The sequence below is a fragment of the Phocoena phocoena genome, chromosome 1 (assembly GCF_963924675.1).
Source record: "Phocoena phocoena chromosome 1, mPhoPho1.1, whole genome shotgun sequence".
In the NCBI taxonomy this organism is placed as follows: domain Eukaryota; kingdom Metazoa; phylum Chordata; class Mammalia; order Artiodactyla; family Phocoenidae; genus Phocoena; species Phocoena phocoena.
Window position 1 is genome coordinate 150,524,998 of NC_089219.1, and position 10,006 is coordinate 150,535,003.

A 10,006-nucleotide genomic window follows, 5' to 3' on the forward strand; every position below is an offset into this window, starting at 1 on the left:
CTCTATAATGTTCTCCATAGTGGCTGTATCAATTTACATTCCCACCAACAGTGCAAGAGGGTTCCCTTTTCTCCACACCATCTCCAGCATTTCTTGTTGGCAGATTTTCTGATGATGCCCATTCTAACTGGTGTGAGGTGATACTTCATTGTAGTTTTGATTTGTATTTCTCTAATAATTAGTGATGCTGAGCAGCTTTTCATGTGCTTCTCGGACATCTGTATGTCCTCTTTGGAGAAATGTCTATTTACGTCTTCTGCCACTTTTTTTATTGGGTTGTTTGTTTTTTTAATATTGAGCTGCATGAGCTGTTTATACATTTTGGAGATTAATCCTTTGTCTGTTGATTCGTTTGTAAATATTTTCTTCCATTCTGAGGGTTGCCTTTTCGTCTTGATTATGGTTTCCTTTGCTGTGCAAAAGCTTTGAAGTTTCATAGGTCTCATTTGTTTATTTTTGTTTTTATTTCCATTTCTCTAGGAGGTGGATCAAAAAAGATCTTGCTGTGATTTATGTCAAAGAGTGTTCTTCCTATGTTTTCCTATAACCGTTTTATAGTGTCTGGTCCCACATTTAGGTCTCATCCATTTTGAGTTTATTTTTGTGTATGGTGTTAGGGAGTGTTCTAATTTCATTCTTTTACATGTAGCTGTCCAGTTTTCCCAGCACCACTTATTGAAGAGGCTGTCCTTTCTCCACTGTACATTACTGCCTCCTTTGTCATAGATTAGTTGACCATGGGTGCGTGGGTTTATCTCTGGGCTTTCTATCCTCTTCCATTGATCAATATTTCGGTTTTTGTGCCAGTACTATATTGTCTTGATCACTGTAGCTTTGTAATATAGCCTAAAGTCAGGGAGTCTGATTCCTCCAGCTCCATTTTTTCCCCTCAAGACTGCTTTGGCTGTTCAGGGTCTTTTGTGTCTCCATACAAATTTTAAGACTTTTTGTTCTAGTTCTGTAAAAAATGCCATTGGTAATTTGATAGGAATTGCACTGAAACTGTAGATTGCTTTGAGTAGTACAGTCATCTTCACAATATTGATTCTTCCAATCCAAGAACATGGTATATCTCTCCATCTGTTGGCATCATCTTTACTCTCTTTCATCAGTGTCTTATAGATTTCTGCATACAGGTCTTTTGTCTCCCGAGGTAGGTTTATTCCTAGGTATTTTATTCTTTTTGTTGCAATGGTAAATGGGATTTTTTCCTTAATTTCTCTTTCTGATTTTTCATCATAAGTGTATAGGAATGCAAGAGATTACTGTGCATTAATTTTGTATCTTGCAACCTTACCAAATTCATTGATTAGCTCTAGAAGTTTTCTGGTGGCATCTTTAGGATTTTCTATGTATAGTATCATGTCATCTGCAAACAGTGGCAGTTTTACTTCTTCTTTTCCAATTTGTATTCCTTTTATTTCTTTTTATTCTCTGATTGCCGTGGCTAGGACTTCCAAAACTATGTTGAATAACAGTGGCGAGAGTGGACATCCTTGTCTATTTCTGACCTTCTAGGAAATGCTTTCAGTTTTTCACCATTGAGAATGATGTTTGCTGTGGGTTTGTCATATATGGCCTTTATTATGTTGAGGTAGGTTCCCTCTATGCCCACTTTCTGGAGAGTTTTTAGCGTAAATGGGTGTTAAATTTTGTCAAAAGCTTTTTCTGCATCTATTGAGATGATTATATGGTTTTTCTTCTTCAGTTTGTTAATATGGTATATCACATTGATTGATTTTCATATATTGAAGAATCCTTGTATCCCTGGGATAAATCCCACTTGATCATGGTGTATGATCTTTTTAATGTGTTGTTGGATTCTGTTTGCTAGTATCTTGTTGAGGATTTTTGCATCTGTATTCATCAGTGACATTAGTTTGTAATTTTCTTTTTTTGTAGTATTTTTGTCTGGTTTGGGTATCAGGGTGATGGTGGCCTCATAGAATGAGTTTGGGAGTGTTCCTTCCTCTGCAGGTTTTTGGAAGAGTTTGAGAAGGATGGGTGTTAGCTCTTCTCTAAATGTTTGATAGAATTCATCTGTGAAACCACCTGGTCCTGGACTTTTGTTTGTTGGAAGATTTTTAATCATAGTTTCAATTTCAGTGCTTGTGATTGGTCTGTTCATATTTTCTATTTCTTCCTGGTTCAGTCTTGGAAGTTTATACCTTTCTAAGAATTTGTCCATTTCTTCCAGGTTGTCCATTTTATTGGCATAGAGTTGCTTGTAGTAGCCTCTTAGGATGCTTTGTATTTCTGCGGTGTCTGTTGTAACTTCTCCTTTTTCATTTCTAATTTTATTGATTTGAGTCCTCTCCCTCTTTTTCTTGATGAGCCTGGCTAATGGTTTATCAATTTAGTTTATCTTCTCAAAGAACCAGCTTTTAGTTTTATTGACCCTTGCTATTGTTTTCTTTGTTCTATATCATTTTTTCTGCTCTGATCTTTATTTCTTTTCTTCTGCTAACTTTGGGTTTTGTTTGTTCTTCTTTCTCTAGTTCCTTTAGGTGTAATGTTAGACTGTTTATTTGAAATTTTTCTTGTTTCTTGATGTAGGCTTGTATTGCTATACGCTTCCCTCTTAGAACTGCTTTTGCTGCATTCCACAGGTTTTGGATCGTTGTTTTTTCATTGTAATTTGTCTCTAAGTATTTTTTTATTTCCTCTTTGATTTCTTCAGTGATCTCTTGTTTATTTAGCAATGTATTGTTTAGCCTCCATGTCCAACACTGATTTTTAAATATGCCTAACTTTAAAGTTCACATAGAAAAATATACAAATACATATTGTCAGGAAAATCCTAGAAAAGAAAGGTAATAAGATAGGACTACCCATATTATCATTAAAGCATATTATAAAACATCAGTAAGTAGATGACTGTGAAATGTGTATATTAATGTATAGGCAAAACAACAGCATTGACTAGAAAGTCCAGAAATAAACCCAGATATATATAAGAATTTCATATAGTATCAAAAAACACTCTCCTATCAGTAAATTGAAGATAGACTTTTTAATAAATAATGTATGGATAATAGGAAAGCCATATGGAAAAATACAGACTGGGACATGTACCTCATACTGTATACTCTATAATGACTCCAAATGGATCAAAGCTTTAAATATTAAAAAAATATGAAAGCATAAAAAGCAGTAGAAGAAATCTAGGCAAATAGTTCAAAATCTTGTATTTGGGAAGACCTTTTAAATTAAGACCTGAAATTCAGAAGCCTTTTTAAAAGGAAGACTGATAAATTTGACAACATAAAGAAATTTCTCTTCAAGAAAAAACGTACCAAAGCCAAGTCAAAAGAAAAATAATATACTTGGGGAAAAAGTTGCAGCTCATATCAGAAACAAGTTCTAAACCCTAATACACATAGATTCATGTGAATATGTGTACATATATATCTTAGAAATTAAGAATAAAATGGTCAACAGGTTAATAGAAAAAAGAGGCAAAGTACATGCCAAGTAATTCACAAAAAGTGTAAACATCTCTTGAACATATTAAAATATGCTCAATTTTGCTCAGAATAAGTGAAGTATACATTTAAACTATAGTAAGATTTCATTGTTACCTCTAAAATAGGAAATTTTTCAAAATTTTTACAAGGTTTGAAAGTTTGACAGCACACTTAGTTGGAAAGTTTATGGAGAGACAGACATTTGTATACTCTGCAAAACCATGTAACTCCTACAGAGAGCAATTTGGAAATAACTTTCAAATTTTCAAATATATGTATTCTTTGACCCAGGAATCCCACCTTGGGAATTTACCCTACAGATATGACTTATATGTACAAGGTTATGTATTAGAGAATAGTTTAGAACAGCAAAAGATTGGAAATATTCATGGATCCATCAAAGAGATTACTAATCCATGATACATCACACAATAAAATTCTATGCAGTTGTAAAAGGGAATTAATGAGAGACCTCTCTATGCACAAACATAGAGATATCTCCTGTTTATATTGGTAAGTAAAAAATAAAGCAAGATTCAAAACTACTTTTCTTATTGGAAAGGTGCAAAATAAAAATATATACTAATTTCTTAGCTTGTATATGTAAAAGCAAACACTGAAAAGGTACATAAGAAGCCAGTAAAGGTGGATCCCTGTTTAAGGATGGAAAGGAATGGTGCAATGGCAATGGACTGGAAGTGAGAATTCTCAATGTATACCTTTTCATATCTTTTTTTTAATATATGAATACATTAGCTATTTTTTAAAAATTAATTTAAAAGAAAAGTATCGTCTCTAGCTTGCCTCTCACTCACCCTTCTGAACAGCTGAATTCTATTTGTGATCCAAAAGAATAATCTGTCTTAGCTGTCACTTGCCCGTTAAGTAATTCTCCTGGGTTTCCGCATCGTTTCTCTGAGAGAAAAGTTAAAATGATGATTAGTGATTACATGTACTCATGGATATGGCATTAGAAAAGAGAGCTGATGGATCACTGTGGCAATGAAGTCTATGGCCCAGGATTTAACACATGGACCAGGGAGCTAAGCTCCATTCTACATCTCCAGTGTGTACTTTGAACTTAAGCCACTCAAAATGCATGTCCTTGGTCACAAAAGAAACAAAAAAAGTATAGATTGTGTGTGTATACCCCTACTACTGGAAAAACATCACAGAATTTATTCTCAACTAAGTGAATCACAGCATCTTCTTCCAAACACAGCATATATTTGGGGTGAGGTTTCTTTGAAAACTGCATTGCCATTTTCTAGCAACATAACTTTTTATAATTTTATAGAGTGAATCTAGTTTTCAACGTACTAAAATTGAATTTGTAGTTCACTTCCAAAAAAAATTTCTTAATGAATATATTGTAAAGGATAGACATTTTCCAATGCAACTAGGTGGCTCCCAATTTTTTTGTTTTATTCATTTGTTTGTTTATGTTTTTCAAAAAGTGGCACACATGTGTACATTGAAATCAGTAACTGACAAACCGAATTGTTTCTTAGTGACCAAAGACACTCATTTGCATTCATAAAGCTTAGTTCCTGAGATAAATTTGCAAAGAAGTAAAAAGCACAAATAAGAAAAATAAATGTTCATACTTACTGACACAGAATTCCCTGTATTTCCAACTGCCTGTTGAGTCACAGGTAATAAAGTAACTTCTTGAACTTGTCCTACTGTAGCCAGGGCGGCAGCTGTATTTCAGAGTAGCTCCAGTTTCGAACTCTGTCTCATTCAACTCATTTATTGGAGAAGCAAATTGTAAATAAGGTGGAGGACCACAATTGCCTGGACACCAAAATGACAAAACACCAAAAGTTATAGCTTGGGACACAGCATCTTAAAATTTCAGTAGCGTTACTTTAGAGCAGGAACCATTCTTTTCTCCTCTAATCAAGAAAAATAGTAACTCCTATTATCCCCACTGTTCAGTGAATCCAGTGAGTAATTAGTAATACATGTTTGTTGATTAATGACAATGATCCTGATAAAAGCCATAAATTTTTCACCCCTTCTCTCCTGTAAATGAGATGATTTAACTTAAAAGGATGGCAGACATGATTTCATCAGCCTATCAGTTTCCCCATATCTGCTGACTCAGATATATCCATGCAAATCCAGATGTCCTACAATTTCCTTCAACAGAAACATTATTTCATTAATAATAACATTATGTAACATAGGTTGACTCAGGGAACAGAAACTGGGTGGCTGGGAGAAGGATGAGAATAACATTTCTCATTTGTACTTTTTTGTACCCTTTGGATTTTGAGTAATCTGAAGGGAGACATATAGAGCCCTTGAAGCATAAAAATCTTCATCCTGCTTTGCCTGCAAGAATGAACTATAGGGCTGATTTACCTTTCAGGAGCCACAGTAGAATAATATACTTCCCCTGTCCATTCTGGATAAACCCACAGACAGTGAAGATTGTTTAGTCAGGCTGACAGATAATACAGATTTGTTTCAAGTCTTTGTTGGGGACAAATAGTTTTGGAAATTCCTGGAGAAGAAATTCTAAGGGAAAATGGACTCTTTTATGGGTAAAGCAAATTCCCTCTATATTCTAAATAATTCCAAATCCCCTTAAGTTCAGAATTCCAAATAAATTCCAAACTTCTGATCAAATAAACCCTTTGTTGCTGAAGCTGGATTTCTGCTAAAAGCTTAATCAGCTCTCCGCTAGTCTTGAAAGTGAATGAGTAGATGATCTTGAATGTTTGTTGACAATCTGAACTTGTCTCCCTATTACTCACCAAGAACAGTAGCCAACAGAGCAGCAACCAAGGTCACTTGGAACAGAATTGGATCAGAGACTCTCCAGGGTCCAGAGAAAGGCCAAGATGCCATTGTCCCCTTTCTATGAGGGATCATAACTGGAGCTCTCTGTTGCTTCGCCGACACTTTTCTGCTGAAAAAACTCAATTTAATAAACAATCATTGAATTCCTATTTGTCATAAAGCACTAAGATCAATACTATGGGATCCACGTCTTGAAGAAATTACAGCCTAGAGTGAAAGAAAAGATAGGTGCACAAATGTTACAACACTAAACAGTGGGTGTTAACCTCTGCAGAAGCACTCTGCTCTTAAGAGAGATTAATTCCAAGTGGAGAGATGGGAGGGGGATGAATCTGAGTCAGGTATGCTGTAAATGTTAGAAAATGGATGCAGGGCAAATTGGGGGAGCAGTAGATAACACTACAATTTGGCTGCAAAGTAAGGTGTTGGAGATGGTTGTTAAGTAGGAGGCAGCTCATAGGTGTGTCTGAATGGGTTGTAAGGGCCAAGGTTAGGAACTTATGGACACTATTCTTTGGGGAGTAAGAGCCATTGTTTGTTGTTTAGATTTTGGTTTTGCTTTATTTGTTTTTAGTATGTCCTTAGAGTGACACATTATTGTGCTTTAAGATCACTAGAGTGGATGCATACATGATAGATTGAAGTGAACAGAGAGGAGAAATGGAGAGGTTGATTAAGAAGACAATTGTGATTGGCCAGGTGAGCCACAAAGATGATCTGACAAAGGAAACAGCAGAGGAGTTAGAGAAAAGGAAACAAATGTAAAACAAAACAAAACAGGACTTCCCTGGTGGCGCAGTGGTTAAGAATCTTCCTGCCAATGCAGGGGACACGGACTAGATCCCTGGTCCAGGAAGATCCCACATGCCACGGAGCAACTAAGCCCGTGCATCACAACTACTGAGCCCATGCTCTAGAGCCTGCAAGCCATAACTACTGAGCCCGTGTGCCACAACTACTGAAGCCCGTGTGCCTAGAGTCCATGCTCCACAACAAGAGAAACCACCACAATGAGAAGCCTGCACACCATAAAGAAGAGTAGCCCCCATTTGCCGCAACTAGAGAAAGCCCACACGCAGCAACAAAGACCAAATGCAGCCAAAAATATTTTTTTATTAAAATAATAATAGTTCAAAAAAATCTTTAAAGCAGAAAATGATAAGATAGAGAAAAAAAGTTGGATCAGTATGTATAACATTGGGAGTTCCTCATGACAACTGTCAACCAAGGCAATAAACCAAGCAATTTGCAGTTTTGGAAAAAAATCATTTTATCTATAGCTATAGATATATGTAGATATATATAGATATATAAACAAAAATAAAAATATATGGGACAAATGTACTTTCATTACTTAATCAGACTATTTAAAGACATATTTAAAGCAAAATCATGAAGGATGTTTTTCTCTTCACCACACTCCTGTTCCCGCTGGAAATAAACAGTATACCTTAAATTTACATTAGAAATAGTCTCTGTCCTCAAAGGAATATATGAAGTTAAGTCCCAATGAAATACTAAATTTCATCTTTTATTCTGATATTTCTGTTAGATCCACACGATTCTTATGCTCCACATGTGTCCATAATTCATACTAATTGCATATCCATTTAGATAAAGGGAGTCCCCTCAGTATTTCCCTCAAAGATGTTTCTGTCCCAGACTAAGGGGAAAAAAGTTCATAGTGGCCCTTCACACTATGTGGAGGGCCCCAACTTCTTCACTGAGCAAGGACTCATCTAAACTTATCTTTCTAAAACTCAGTTCTCACATTCAGTCCTCCACCTGCTGTCAGTTGTGGGCAACTCCACCCCACGTACATCCTATCCCATGAGCTCTGGACATGGCCACTAGAACAATTCCACCAAAAAATAAGTTTAACCTGTTGAACAATTTATCAAATACATTGATTACTAAAAATATGTTTGCAGAATTTGTACTGAATGAATTGAGAAGAGCCAGGACCAGGGTTCTGAGCCCCTTTCTTGTTTCCCCCTCTCTCTTTTCCTAATACCTCCATCCTGATCTCTAGTCTCTACTCCTTCTGTGCTAGCAGTCTCATGAGACTGGAGACAGTTGCAGGTAACAAAAATACTGAAAATGCTGCTTCAAAGAACATATTCATTCGCTATGTTCAAAAAGAATATTTATAATCATTGAATGTATTCAAAATGAATATATCTTAGAACAACATTAAGTAGATTGATAATGTGATAAATTCAACAGATCGATTTCAGTGAACTGATCCTTCAGGAATGGGCATTCACCAAACTGGTTTCCAGTGATTAACTTTTTAGTTATAATCCAGCTGGTCTGGACACCCTGGATCCCTGACATTTCCAAACACTTTCTTACCTCCTACCCCTGCCCGTATCATCTTCCCTCTCACACTTGCCTCTTTAATTCCTACTTATTCTAGCAGTCCCTTCTCCAATGTCCCCTCCTACCCTCCAGACCAGACTCCAACTTCCAATTACAATTGAGTGTTTATAACTCTGATTCTGACTTGGCTTAACTGACATCTGAAGTCTGTCTTCCCCACTGGACCATAAGTTCCTTGAAGTCAGAAGGTGGGCTCTTAATCATGCCCTACATGGTACCTAGCGCCGTGCCTCATTCAAAGGGCTCAATAAATGTTTGTTGAATTTACACTCAAAAGCACCTAGTGCTAAAATATGTTTTAAAGAAAAATAACACTGTTCCATATCTATTCCTACAGTGTTTGCTGTGTCAAGGTCAGATTTTAGCTGATTTTTAAAAATGGCACATCTTGGGCTTCCCTGGTGGCGCAGTGGTTGAGAGTCCGCCTGCCGATGCAGGGGACACGGGTTCATGCCCTGGTCCGGGAAGATTCCACATGCCGCGGAGCGGCTGGGCCCGTGAGTCATGGCCGCTGAGCCTGCGCGTCCGGAGCCTGTGCTCCTCAACGGGAGAGGCCGCAACAGTGAGAGGCCCAAGTACCGCAAAAAAAAAAAAAAAAAAAAAAAGGCACATCTTAATAAGAACAGACCCTAGCGATTTTACTCTCAGCTATTCCCCATCCTTAACCCGAAGTTATCATATCATCAACCATAAAACATAGGATAGTAAGGAGGGAAGGAATAAACAAACACCACCGATTATGACAGGAGCTAAAAGGCAGCCACACATACAGACCCTACCCTGCGGTGAGGGATTCACATCATGCAGTCTTGTAACAGGGCCACAGACACAGTGCTGGGGACACAGCAGGATAGTATGTGGCCAGACCCTGGGCATGGAATCAGACCCAGGCCATGCAGGTTCAAACCTGGTTCCACCACATGGGAACTGTGTACCCATGGGCAAGATACTCAGCCCTCTAAGCTCCTCTAAGCTTCAATTTCCTTTTTCATAAAATAAAAATAACTACACAGGTCTCCCAGAATTGCTGAGAGGGCTTGGTTTGGTGCATGGACCGCACATAGTAAAAATTCATGAGAAACGTTAAGGAAAAGGGTGACAGAACTGGTGTTGGAACATGATTCTGACAGAATGAGAACTCCTAGAGTCAAAACATCATCATGATAATGATATAAAATTATAATGGCTGCAATTCCAGGGAACTTTAGCTAAGCCCTGGTGAACAGGAAAACACGCTGGACTTGGGCCAGGAGTCTTGGTCAGGTCTTCACTGTGGCCCGTGATAACAGTGAAACCCAGTGTCGCACCCAGAGCAGCAAAGCTGGCACCCACGGCGGGGTCCATCC

General features: G+C 37.3%; 1 protein-coding gene across 1 annotated transcript in view; it reads right to left on the reverse strand.

Annotated features, from left to right (window-relative positions):
• Positions 1–10,004, reverse strand: part of LOC136118087 (C4b-binding protein alpha chain-like) — a 39,111-nt gene extending 29,107 nt beyond the window's left edge. The window contains exons 1-4 of the mRNA XM_065871251.1: positions 9,895–10,004; positions 6,233–6,384; positions 5,079–5,264; positions 4,283–4,382 (exon numbers count right to left, since the gene is read on the reverse strand). Coding sequence (XP_065727323.1) covers positions 4,283–4,382; positions 5,079–5,264; positions 6,233–6,384; positions 9,895–10,004 — 548 coding nt within the window. The remainder of the gene's footprint in view (positions 1–4,282; positions 4,383–5,078; positions 5,265–6,232; positions 6,385–9,894) is intronic.
• Positions 10,005–10,006: the final 2 nt, after the last annotated feature.